Below are 13,437 nucleotides of genomic sequence, written 5' to 3'. Positions count from 1 at the left end.
AAGCATCATAAGAATAAATATCTTTTTAATATGCGTATTTCATAAGTTTTTGGAGTAGAATATACTATTTCAAAAAGGTATCTTGTGTTGATCAGCTAGTTTACTCTGCAGTTTTTAGCCTAGAGTATACCTAGCATGTGCCCAGTTCATCTTGAAAATGTTACCGCGTGTCAGAGATCCAACCCGGAATCAGAACAAACTGTCTTAGAAAAAGGTTCAGAAACAAAGGTCAAAGGGCCTCAGGTTCTGTCTCTATACTTTACCCATAGGAAGTGACTCACAGAACTGCTAATGGGAAAGTACCACAGTTTTTCACTGAAAGACTTAACACATATTTGACAGTAACAGTTTTAAGATTACAAGGGTGAAGAACAGACTCTGACCATGAGCTATTATACTGTAGCCATCCTGATTTATGCCAAAGAATATTACAATGACTAATAATTTTCAAATATGCAATTTAAAGTAATAAAAACTTTAAAGCACTGCCTTGTCTTCAAATAGAAGCACAGCATATTATTTTATTTTATATGATTCACTTAATTTTTTATTGCCTTTTAGCCTTTGTATGTGGGTGTGGGGGGGGTTCCTCAGATTGCAGACTTCTGAGTAGTTAGGATTGCAGGCATGAGCCAATAGTGCCCAGGTGTCTGTCTGTCTGTCTGTCTGTCTGTCTCTCCCTCCTTCCCTTCCTTTCTAAGTATCAGTACTAGGGCTTGAACTCAAGGTCTCATGGCTCCTGCTTGGCTTCTTTACTCAAGGCTGAACTCAACTCTACCTTTGGGTTACAGCTCCACTTCTATTTTTGTTTTGTTTTGTTTTTCCCCTTGAGTAACTGGAGATAAGAGTTTCTTGTATTTGTCTGCCAGGTCCATTATCCAGTAACAGAGATTACAGGCATGCACCACTGGTACCCTGCGTATTGGATGGGTAGTATTCTATGTCTGGGTTCTGAATCAAAAGCAGTTCCTCTCTACAAAGAATGACTGCAGACATTTTTGGGTGTTCAATTGAGAAGGAGGTGCTAGCAGGCAAAGATGGTGTTAAGATGGCCTATGGGGAAGCTATAACAAAAAATGACATCAAGCCAAGTTGTCAACAGTGCTGAGGTTAAGAAACTAAAGGTAATCAAAACAATAACAAAGGTGCTCGGAGTTTGGCCTAGTAGTAGAGTACTTGCTTAGCATGCATGAAGACCCAGGTTCAATTCCTTGGTACCACATACATAGAAAAAGCCAAAGTGGTGCAGTGGCTCAAGTGGTAGAACTCTAGCCTTGAGGAAAGCCCAAGCTCAAGCCCCAGGACTGACAAAACAACAACAACAGCAAAAACAAAGCACTAAAGAGACTAATGTTAAGACTAAATGTCTAAAAATGCAAATTATACTTTCAGAATATAAAAGGCTTCTTACTAAAATCATCTAAGTAAAAAGATGTATCAAGAAGATGTGTGCGTGCACACATACACACACATACACATGCATACATACGTACATATAAAAAAGACATACATAAGTCCCAATACAAATATTCATCCCGTGGGGCCAGGAGTTTGGCCTAGTGGTAGAGTGCTTGCCTAGCATGCATGAAGACCTGGGTTTGATTCCTCAGTACCACATACATAGCAAAAAGCCGGAAGTGTTGCTAAGGCTCAAGTGGTAGAGTGCTAGCCTTAAGAAAGTCCAAGGACAGTGCTCAATCCCTGAGTCCAAGCCCAGGACTGGCAAAAAAAAAAAAAAAAAAATTCATCCCAGGAAACCATATACTTACTGATCTTGTCCCTGTTTGAGATTAGCGTATTAGATTTAAGCAAAAAGGTAGTGCCACACGAATAAGGGGAAAATTACGCACGTGATAGTTTGTAGACTAGATAATAGACCAGACTATTTTTCTAATGGTTAGAATTTTCTCTTCAAAATGAAACATCATAATACTAATATCCTAAAAAATAGAAATCTAAGAAAGTAGAGCTGGATCTAATACCATGACATTACTTTATTAGGCAAATAATCAAGACTGACAAACTTTTGTTTTGGGCATTTCATCAAGAAACAGGTTTATAAAATAATTTTTTTTAAAAATCTCACCTCTTATTCCACTATCACAAATCCATATAAGATCATACTTTGCAACTTCATATCCTGGCATCAAATTATTGATTTTAGGATTAATGCCAACCTTTTTGCCACCTAAAAATATAAAGGTACAACAAGAGAAGATGTAATAATGAAAACTGTCTACTGTAAAGATACATGGTAGGAGTGTAAAGGATTTTATATTTAATCATTTAAACATATTTGTTATTCAGAATAACGTATCTAGAAAACATTCCCCCAAAGAGAATTCTATTATTTACCTCTGAAACTTCACTCTCACTTTCGAATTCCTTTTTTTTTTCTTTTTCTGTCACTCCTGGCTTCAATTGACACCAGACTCTGTCCCTTATTTCATCATTACAGGCTAGTGCTCTAACACTTGAACCATAGTTTCACGTCTGGCTTTTTGCTGCTTACTTTGAGGAAAGAGTCTCACAGATATACCCGCCCAGCTTGCTTCAAACCACAATCTTGAGATTTCAGCTTTTCTAGCTGCTAGGACTGCAGTTATCAGGCTCTAGTATCGAACTAACTTTTTAATTTTGAAAGTTACCACATGAACAGTAAGTGTGAATCAATATTCAATGGCAATGTATAGCATGATGACTTTGCTTACAGTAACCACGTATTGAATAGTTGAAAATGGCTAAATTTTCAACCACAAAGTAATGCCTAGGTTAATTAACTTAATTTACCTATTTATAATGTGTATGCTTCAAAATGTTATAAGCATAAAGTTATACACATTTTGTCAATTTAAAAAAGTGATAGGGATGGCCAGTTGTGGTGGCTCCTGCCTGTAATCCTAGCCACTCAAGAGGCTGAGATCTGAGGATCGAGGTTCAGACCCAGCCCGGGTACTAAAGTCCAAGAGACTCTTATCTTCAATTAACCACTAGAAAACCAGATGCAGCATTGTGGCTCCAGGGGTAGGGCGGTAGCCTTGAGCTGAAGAACTCAGGGACAATGACCAGGCCCAGAGGTAGGACAGTAGCTTTGGGTTTAAGAACTCAGAGGCAGTGCCCAGGCCCAGAGTTCAAGCCCCATGATTGGCAAAAAAAACCAGTGATAGAAATGAAAAAGTATAGAACTCACTTTGAAGCTATGGTAATTAAGACAACATAGAAGTGAGAGTTCATACCAGATAGACATTAATCACAATGGGGCTGGGAAGTGGTACTGTGCCTTCCTAATGGCAAATGCATCTCTGCATGTATTTGGAATAAACCTATAAACTTCCCCCTAAAATACTTTCTGCAATATAATGAGAAATCTACTGCTTATGACTAAGTACTATAAATGTTTTGCTAGTGATAGATTTTTAAAAAAAGTTTGGGGGGGCCAGGAGTTTGGCCTAATGGTAGAGTGCTTGCCTAGCATGCACAACAACATAGATTTGATTCCTTGGTACCACATACACAGAAAAAGCTGGAAGTGAGGCTCAGGCCCTGAGTTCAAGCCCCAGGACTGGCAAAACAAACAAGCAAACAAAAAACGAGCTTGGTTTTATAACTTTCCTATGAAGCATGTAAACATCTTTCACTATCCCTAAAAAACATGTTAGAATAAATGTGTTTAATAGCATGTCCTGGGTGCCCTCATCTACAGTGTAATTCAGGAGATTTCAGGATACTTACGATAACCAAAGCACGTTTTATTTGATACTTACCTATAAATAATCTAGCGTCAACATTCGGGTATTTTCCAAGCAGCTTCTTACATACATCAATGGCTGGATCATCATGATCTTGTACACAAAGAAGGACTTCATACTAGTCAAAGGAAATGGCGCATGTTAAGAAAGTGCTCTTAAAAATAATAATCATTGGCCGAGAGTTTGGCCTAGTGGTAGAGTGCTTGCCTAGCATGCATGAAGACCCAGGTTCAATTCCTTGGTACCACATACATAGAAAAAAAAGCCGGAAGTGGTGCTGTGACTCAAGTGGTAGAGCTCTAAAGATCATAAAAATAAGCATCTGTATTTACAAATTGATTGAAAAGTTTAAGAAAGAAGAAACTGTGTAAACTACATTAAAATATTTGTAATACATCTGACACTCAACACTGAAGGAAACAGATGATGACAGGGACTTTACCAGGATGGGTGTCTGTTTGCAAGCAGAGGGAATAGAGAGGATAGATCAAATACATCTCTTTTTTCTTTTCTTTTTGTTTTTTGTGCCAATCCTGGGGCTTGAACTCAGGGCCTAGGCACTGTCCTTGGGTTTTCTCAAGGCTAGCACGCTACCACTTGAGCCACAGAACCACTTCTGGCCTTTTCTGTGTTGTGGTACCAAGGAATCAAACCTAGGGCGTTGTGCAAACTAGGCGAGCACTCTACCACTAGGCCACACTCCTGGCCTTATCTCATCAACACTTATCTCATCAAAAATATGTAATAAAGAACTATGTGGCTGTGCATGGTTCTCCCATCTCTCCCCCTCCCCTGCTTTTTTTCTTCTTGTGTGTTGGCATTAGGGTTTAAATTAGGGACCTTGTATTTTCCCCTAGCTTTTTTGCTCAAGGTTAGTATGCTACCACTTGGGCTATAACACAACTTCTGGCTTTTTGGTGGTTACTTGAAGATAAAAGAGTTTCATGTTCTTTCCTTCTCGGGCTGTCTGAATCTTGGTCCTCAGATCTGAGCCTCCTGAGTAGCTAGGATTACAGGTAGGAACCACTGGTGCCTGACTTGTTATTTCTTTATAGTAAACAACATTTCTAATTCATAAAATTCTATAAAATACTATTTTTTGAGTCTGGCTTACTTCACTTAATATGATCTTTTCTAAGTCTTTCCATTTCCTAACAAATGGGGCGATGTCATTCTTTCTGACAGCAGCATAGAATTCCATTGTGTACAAATACCACAACTTGTTGATCCACTCATCAACTGAGGGACATCTAGGTTGGTTCCATATCTTTGCTATGGTGAATAATGCTGCAATGAACATTGTTGTGCTAGTGGATTTAGTATGCCCTAGATTCTGGATGGTTGGGTAAATGCCAAGTAGTGGAATTGCTGGGTCATAGAGGAGCTCTATGTTTAGTCTTTTGAGGAACTGCCATACTGCTTTCCATAGTGGTTGAATGAGTTTGCACTCCCACCAACAGTGTAGTAGTGATCCCTCCTGGCCACATCCCCTCCAGCATCTGTTGTTATTAGTTTTCTTGATCCTGGCCATTCTAACTGGAGTGAGGTAGAATCTTAGAGTTGTTTGATTTGCATTTCTTTTATGACCAGAGATGTTGAGCATTTCTTCATAGGCCATTTTTGTTTCTTCTTCAGAGAAGACTCTAAGTCTTTGGCCCATCTTTTAATGGGATGGTTGTTACTTTGGAGATTAGTTTTGGATTGATTCAATTTTTTGAGCTGTTGATATATTTTAGATATGAGGCCTTTGTCTGTTGTATGGTTGGTGAAGATCTTCTCCCACTCTGTAGGCTTCCTAATTAGTTTACTAGCTATGTCCTTTGCCATACAAAAGCTCTGCAGTTTAATGCAGCCTTTCTCTGATTTGTTGTGATTCTTGGTCCTTATTAAGAAAGTTTTGACCTGTGCCAAGGAGGTCTAGTGTATCTCCTATTCCTTCTTGTAAAGTTTTCAGAGTGTCGGCTTTTACCTCCAGGTCTTTGATCCATTTGGAGTTAATTCTAGTACAGGGTGACAAGGAAGGATCCAACTTTAGTTTTCTGCATGTGCTTAACCAGTTCTGCCAGCACAACTTGTTGAAGAGGCTATCTTTCTTCCATTCTATTTTTTTGGCTCCCTTGTCAAAGATTAGGTGGCCATAGGTCTGTGGGTTAATATCTGGGTCTTCAGTTCTATTCCATTGGTCTTCAGGCCTGTTCTTGTGCCAGTACCAAGCTGTTTTGATAATTATAGCTCTGTAATAGAGTCTAAAGTTTGGTATTGAAATTCCTCCTGCACTGTTCTTTCTGCTAAGAAGTGTTTGGTTGCCCTCATTTGTCATAATCAGTAGAAACCTTGGGCTCTCCTAGCAGAGATTTGCAATAGAGCAAAACCTTGATACAAAAGGCCATATAGTAGGACACTAAATGAAAGGACCTCTAGGATATAGAAACATAAGCCATATAATGAATGATTGTTGTTCTTAAGGTACTATGTTATCTCTCATTTCTTTTGCTGTCCCTTGGTTATCTCATATTGTTACAGTATCTCACTTTGTTACCTGATATATCGGATATATTTGTATTTGGTTATTTGAAATTGGATAGGGAACGGGGGAAAACAAGATAAGGGGTGGGGGTAGGGGGGAGGAAAATGGGGACCAAGACATGTTAAAGGGTATCAATGTATGGGAATTAATGCACCATCTATCTGGCAAATATCATGTAACCCTTCTATTAATTACAATAAAAATATGTATGAAAAAATACTATTTTTTTAAAAGAGCTAACATTGTTCTCCACCTCCTCCCACCCCCCATCAAGAGAAAAAATATGAAATAGTACTAATGGGGTTAGAGGTGTAGCTCAGTTGGTAGAGCACTTAGCCAGTGAGCAAAACTGTCTGTTACTGAATTCAAGTCCTAGTCTGGAAGGAAGGAGAGAAGGAGGGATGGAGGGAGGGAGGGAGGGAGGGGAGGGAAGGAAGGAAGGAAGGAAGGAAGGAAGGAAGGAAGGACATAGTACTAAAAATGTACTCAATGGGAAAAAATTAAAGCTAAACTGGTAAGTGGCTAATAGAAAAATATTCAAGAAGTCGCAGTGTTAGGTAAGGGAGGTATAAGAAGGGAAGGTACAGCTCACATGTGCTCAAGTACAAGGCAAAAGTTTTCATCTTTATTGATTATAACTCTTAAAGTTAATTCCAAAATAAAATCAAATATCTTCAAAACAGCTAGAGTACAAATAAATCTCAATTTACATTATCTCCAAAAGTGTACAGATCTTTAAACATTTCTTTTTCTTTACTTTGTCAGTTCTAGGGATTCAATCCAAATACTAGCCAAATACTACCACTTGAACAATGCCACTGAACTTTTTCTTTTTAGATAGTGTCTCTTGCTTTTGCCTGGGACCAGCCCTCTACTGTGATCTTCCTATTTCTGTCAGAATTATAGTTATGTATCACTAGGACCAATGAATATTCAATTATTTTTAATTTTGCAGATATAAATACTATATAAGATATACAGATATATAGATTTATATGTGATAAAGGCATATAAGAGATAAGTAACATCTACTTGAAATGAGCATAATTTGAATACAGAATCCATAAACACTAATCTAGTTAGAAGGCCTTCTATCAAGTTGTCTTCATAAGACTGCTATTCAGACAGCTAACCAGAATAAATTTCTCTTTTTATGGTCATGGGGCTTGAACTCTGGGCCTGGACACTGTCCCTGAGCTCTTCACCTGAATGGTAGCACTCTACCACTTTGAAAAGGAAGGTGGCACTACCTTTGTTTTTTCTTAACTGGAGATAAGAATCTTACAGACTTTCATGGCCAGGCTAGCTTTGAACTATGATCCTCAGATCTCAGCCCCTAGAGTAGCTAGGATTACAGGTGTGAGCCACCAGTGCCTGGCTTCTCTTTTTCTTTTTAAGCAGTGAAAATGACTAAAAGGCTGAGAACAAGATAGGCAATTTTTTTTAAATCCCCAAACTGAAAACACTTAGCACTCTGATGCTTAAGAACCTAATGCTTGCAATATCAATTTACATTTGTCATTAAACTAGGTGCATCAATAACAGATTTAAATGTATAAATATTACAAAAATATCCTCCTTGATTCAGTCCTGTCGATAATAGGAATGTAGATGTTTTATTATAGTAAGTAAGATAAAATAAACTTCTACAAAAGAATTTCTTCCCCAAGGGGGATAGCCCTGGGAACTGAAACCAGAGTCATGTACGTGGTAAGTACATACCCTATCCCTATGTTATAATCTCAAAACTGAAAAAAAAAAAGTTTCCTTTGTTTGTGCACCCATCCAGGGACTTAAACACAGGACTAGGGTGCTGTCCTTGAGCTTGTATACTCAAGGCTAATGTTCTTCCACTTTGAGCCATAGTGCCATTTCCAGCTTTTTTTTGGTAATTATTGGAGGTAAGAGTCTCAGACTTTCCTGTTTAGGCTGGCTTTGAACCTTGATCCTTGGATCTCAGACTTCTGAGTAGCTGGGATTCAGACATGCCTGATTAGCACTCAGCCTGAAAAATATTTTAGTATACGAATGATCATACTGCACATCAAGTAGTAATATCCTGAAATATCCTCAGCTATTATTACTATTATTATTAATCAGGCTTCCAGAAAACTTTATAAAGAGAATATGAATTCTTTTTTGGCCAGTACTAAGGTTTGAACTCAGGGCCTGAGCACTGTCCTTGGGCTTTCTTCAAGACTAGTGCTCTACCACTTGAGCCACAGTATCACTTCCGGCTTTTCTATGTATATGGTAACTAGGAATTGAAACTGGGTCTTCATGCATGCTAAGCAGGCACTTTACTACTAGGCCAACTCCTATCCTGAAGAGAATATAAATTCTATAACAGAGAGACTTAGAACATTTGTGGTCCAGGGTAAGTGAAGAGTGGGTATAAAGTTATGCATGTGTCCTGATAACTTCCTGTGAGAAAAAAAATCACAAGAAGGGAGCAACTCATAGGAAAACTCTAAATTCCAAGTTTTGAAAGGTAAGCCTGCATATTATCTACTCATAAGCACTAGATGTTTATAAAATGATAAAATCTTAACAAAATTCATCTTACTTAAGGTATTACTTAACAATGCCTGTGCTTTATCTTTCAATTCATCTTTAGTTTTATCCTTTTTTTCCCCTGCCAGTATGGGGGTTTGAACTCAGGGCCTAGGCACTGTCCCTTAGCTTTTTTCTCTCAAGGCTAGAGCTCTATCACTTGAGCCACAGCCTACTTCCTGCCTTTTGTTGGTTAACTGGTGATATGCATCTCACAGATTTTCCTGCCCAGCCCAGGCTGGCTGTGATCCTCAAATCTCAGCCTGCTGAGTCACTAGGATTACAGACATGAGTCATCAGTGGTACCCAGCTGTATTTTTCAGTGTTTAATTTATTATTAGAAAACTAGTTGTTTAGAAGAAAAAATCCTGGTAGGCCTAGCTAAACTTCTCAGAATGAGGAATCCAAAACATGGCTCTAGACTTGAAAGTTTTTAAGTAATTCTATATTTGCAAAGATGAAAATAAAATCACAATGACTCTAACCTATTAATAACCCAGCCATTAGTTACAAATGTCTTCATAATTTACTGAAGTGCTTTCTGAATCATCTGCTATCACTAGATTTTCCCAAATCTTTCCTGTATTTGACACCAAGTGACATTCAACGTCATAAAAAAATGAACTATGGCATTTTCTTACTTTCCTATTTCCCCCCCACAAAACATGTATCAATATAAAGGAGACTAATAAGACAGATACTTAGAGAGCATAGAAATCGGGGAAACTGGCATAGTCTGGCCTAAATTATAGATTAGAAATTCAGTATAAGTAGTCAGTAGTAAACACTCTTAAATACAACTAGAAAACTTCAATGTAAGTTCAACTTTTTTTTTACCCCTCAAGTGACCTTTGGATGTGACAAATAAAATAACAGAAAAAGTTGTGCCAAGCTGAAAGAAGATATTATTCTACACTCAACAGAACATATAAAGTGCAGTGGATGTAAAATGTTTGTTCTATGCAAACTGCTAGCAAGGTACCATAAACCTCTCATCTGGCTCCCCGCCCCCCCGCCCCCCCATCCCAATCAAGTAAAATGTGGTATGGTCAAATTTTTCTCTTAAGCTACTTGGGAGGCTGAGATCTGAGGATCCCAGTTCAAAACCTGCTGGGGCAGATAAATCTGTGAGACTCTTATCTCCAATTATCCAGCAGAAAGCTGGAATTAGATGACTGGTTGAAATGGTAGAATGCCAACCTTGAGAGAGAAAGCCAAGTTAACCAGAGGTCTGAACTTCAAGTTCTAGTACTGGCACACAAATAAAAAATTTCCTTTAGATTTCAGTGCCCTGCTAGTTACAGAGGTAAAAATATTTTTTGTAATCAGAAAATATATGCTGTTATTCATTTAATGATAAGTACAGACACAGCTTTCTCTTCAACTTAAACGCTACAATGACACAGCATAAATGGGAAAGAACTAACTTGAGATAATCCTGCTGTGTAATCTTTATTTAGAACAAATCAATTACAGATTCCTCTCAAATGTATGTAATTATTGTATATACATATATATTATTTTTAATTTTACAAATTTTTAAATTAAAACCTGTAGTAATTCCCTCAACTATTTAAACCTTGTGATTATAAAATCATAACAGATGGAACAGAAAAGTGATGGTAGAGGATGGTTATGAAACTGAATGAGGAGACTGCATTCTACCATAATAAGTGTAGACAGCCACTTGCTGGTGGCTCATGCCTGTAATCCTAGTCACTGAAGAGGCTGAGATCTGAGGATTGAAGTTCAAAGTCAGCCCTGGCAGGAAAGTTCATGAGACTCTTATCACTAGTTAACCACCAGAAAACTGGAAGTGGCAATGTGGCTCAAGTGGTAGAGTGATAGCCTTGAGATGAAGAGCTCAGGGATAGCACCCAAGCCCAGAGTTTAAGCCCCATGACGGCCCCCCTCCCAAAAAAGTGCAGATAACACTGTTATGGTCTAAGGTTTACTTTCCTTTGCATCTGTCTCTATATTATAGATATTAAAGGGCTTGAAAAACTTCCACTTTTCTTATTGCAAAATTTACATTATAACTTTATTTATATCATTCTTCCTTAGCTATATAACTATAGAAGACCATGTTTTACATTTTGAGTGTGACAAAAAAAATCAAGTCTATGTTATTACATGTTCTTATTTTTAATATATATACACACTCATGTGTGTATGTATATATACACATATATATGTATATGTATATGCATATATATATATATATATATAATTTTTTTGGCCGGTCCTGGGGTTTGAACTCAGGACTGGGCACTGTCCTTGAGCTTTTTAAATTATTATTAATGTATTTTATTGTCAGGGTAATGTATAGAGGGGTAACATTTACATTCAACAGGTAGTAGGTGCATTACTCCTCGAACATTGATACCCCTTCTCATGTTTTTGTCCCCCTTTTCCTCTCCCCATCCCCTCCCAATCATATTGTTTCCCCCTTGTCTCAATGCTAGTGCTCTACCACTTGAGCCACAGCAGCAATTCCAGTTTTTTCTGTGTATGTGGTACTGAGGAATCAAACCCAGGGCTTTGTGTATACTGGGCAAGCACTCTACCACTAGGCCATTCTCCTAGTCCTATTCTCATATCTTATTTTAATGAATGATACAAGCATAAAATTCAAATCTCTAAAATTATAGAATTTAAAGCCAGTGCCAGTAGCTCATGTTTATAATCCTAGCTACTTAGAGCTGAGGATCTTGGTACAAAGCCAAGCTGTGCAGGAAAAACTGTAAGACTCTCATCTCCAACTATCTAACAAAAGGTAAGAAGTAAATCTGTGGATGAAATAGTAGTGTATTATCCTTGACCAACAAAGCAAAGGAGCAGCAACCAGGTCCTGAATTCAAGCCCTAGAAATGAAACACTAAAGGGGAGGCATGAAAAGAATGCTTTTATCTTAAGAGAATGAGAAGTCTCTAGTAGAGGGAGGCCACTGAGTTTATAGATGCATAGGTCACGTAGATAGATAAGTGGTATGAACAATACAATCATGCATTACAAATAGAACAGAGAAATAGAAATTAAACAAGAGGAAATACCCTGACATTAAATGTAACCTATTCTCCTGGCTCAACACCAGTTTCTCAAGGATATTCATGTTTCCATCCAGCTGCCTGGCATCCAACCTCAAGCCCTTTCCTCACTGCTGCCTTCCCTCCACCTATTCTTCACGTATGACTCTCACAGATATTTTTTTTTTTTGGCCAGTCCTCAGGCTTGTACTCAGAGGCTGGGCACTGTCCTTGGACACATTTTTTTTTGCTCAAGGTTAGTGCTCTGCAACTTGAGCCAAGCACTACTTCTGGCTTTTTCTGTGCATGTGGTACTAAGGAAGTGAACCCGGGGCTTCGTGCATGTTGGGCTAACACTATACCACTAGGCCCTACTCCTGGCCCTATCACAGATTTTTTTGTTTTTGTCAAACTCTGGGCCTGGGTGCTGTTCCTGAGCTCTTCAGTTTAAGGCTAGTGCTCTATCATTTATTTGAGCCACAGCACCACTTCTACTCTCACAGATTTTTTTTTTTTGCCCAATGGCTTTTTTTTTTAACTTTAAAAGATTGAATAAATTAATATACTTATCTTCAGGCAATGTATCTTTGTGTGTATGTGTGTGAGTGGGAGTGTGTGTGTGTGTGGGAGTGTGTCACAGATTTTTGTGTTCAAACTTCTGGCACTTAATAGGGTCTGAGAGTTCCAGGAAGTTTACTCAGGAAATATGACAAACAGGTGGTGAGAAAGGGTACCCTGTCCTATGACTCAAAGCTTAAGTTTTCCTACACCATCACCTGATAAGAGTGGTAAAGTTTCTGAGAGTTTACAGTGAGATTGCACCCCACCTTAGGAGTACACACTGTATACTTACTTTGGGGTAATCCAGTTCAAAGAAGGTTTCCAAATTGTTGATTAAATTGGGATCTACTCCTTTCAATGGTTTCAGGAGAGAGACGCCTGGGAGCTTGCTGTATGGCTGTTTGTCTGTTGCTTTCTTGTTGAGGTGTAATCGCCTATAAAGCAAATGACATGCAAGTCATCTCCAGAGATCTAAAAAATATAGCATATACCACTTAACAAATCAATAAATGATAACTTGAAATTTTATTTATTTATTTAGGGTGCTAGCAGTCAAGCTGTCCCTTAGGTTTTTCTGCCCAATGCTTTACCACTTTGAGCCATAGCTGCACTTCTGCATTTTTGCTAGTCAATTGGAGACAGAAATTGCCTTGAGCAGCTTGGGCTGGCTAAAAACCACAATCCTCAGTAGCTTGGATTACACCAGTGCCCAGCTTAATTTGAGGTCTTTAAAAGCTGAAAGAAAATGAAAGAAGTAGAACCAAGTAAACCTCCAGTTCAGGAAAAATAGGAACTAAGCAGAATGAATGTTCTCATGAAGGTCAGAACTTCCATGTAGACTGTTTGCTGTTTACTGCTGTGCCCTGTGCTTAGGAAGTATGCTGGGATGGAAGAGGAATTCCATGGTGATGTGAAAGCTGATGACGGTGCACATATTACCATCAGTGTGGTCAGAGAACTACAAAGATAAATTAATAAAAAACCCTACTTAGTCCAGAAAAATGTGGAAGGGTAATAAGCC

General features: G+C 38.3%; 1 protein-coding gene across 1 annotated transcript in view; it reads right to left on the bottom strand.

The window, feature by feature from the left end:
- Ugcg (UDP-glucose ceramide glucosyltransferase) overlaps positions 1-13,437 on the bottom strand; it is a 44,326-nt gene that overhangs the window by 8,999 nt on the left and 21,890 nt on the right. Inside the window, exons 2-4 of the mRNA XM_090330433.1 lie at positions 12,709-12,850; positions 3,765-3,867; positions 2,087-2,188 (exon numbers count right to left, since the gene is read on the bottom strand). Of these exons, the coding sequence (XP_090186559.1) occupies positions 2,087-2,188; positions 3,765-3,867; positions 12,709-12,850 (347 nt within the window). The remainder of the gene's footprint in view (positions 1-2,086; positions 2,189-3,764; positions 3,868-12,708; positions 12,851-13,437) is intronic.

Source organism: Megascapheus bottae, chromosome 3 (assembly GCF_031878675.1).
Source record: "Megascapheus bottae isolate mThoBot1 chromosome 3, mThoBot2.hap1, whole genome shotgun sequence".
Lineage (NCBI taxonomy): Eukaryota > Metazoa > Chordata > Mammalia > Rodentia > Geomyidae > Megascapheus > Megascapheus bottae.
This window is presented reverse-complemented; position numbering and strand designations above follow the sequence as displayed.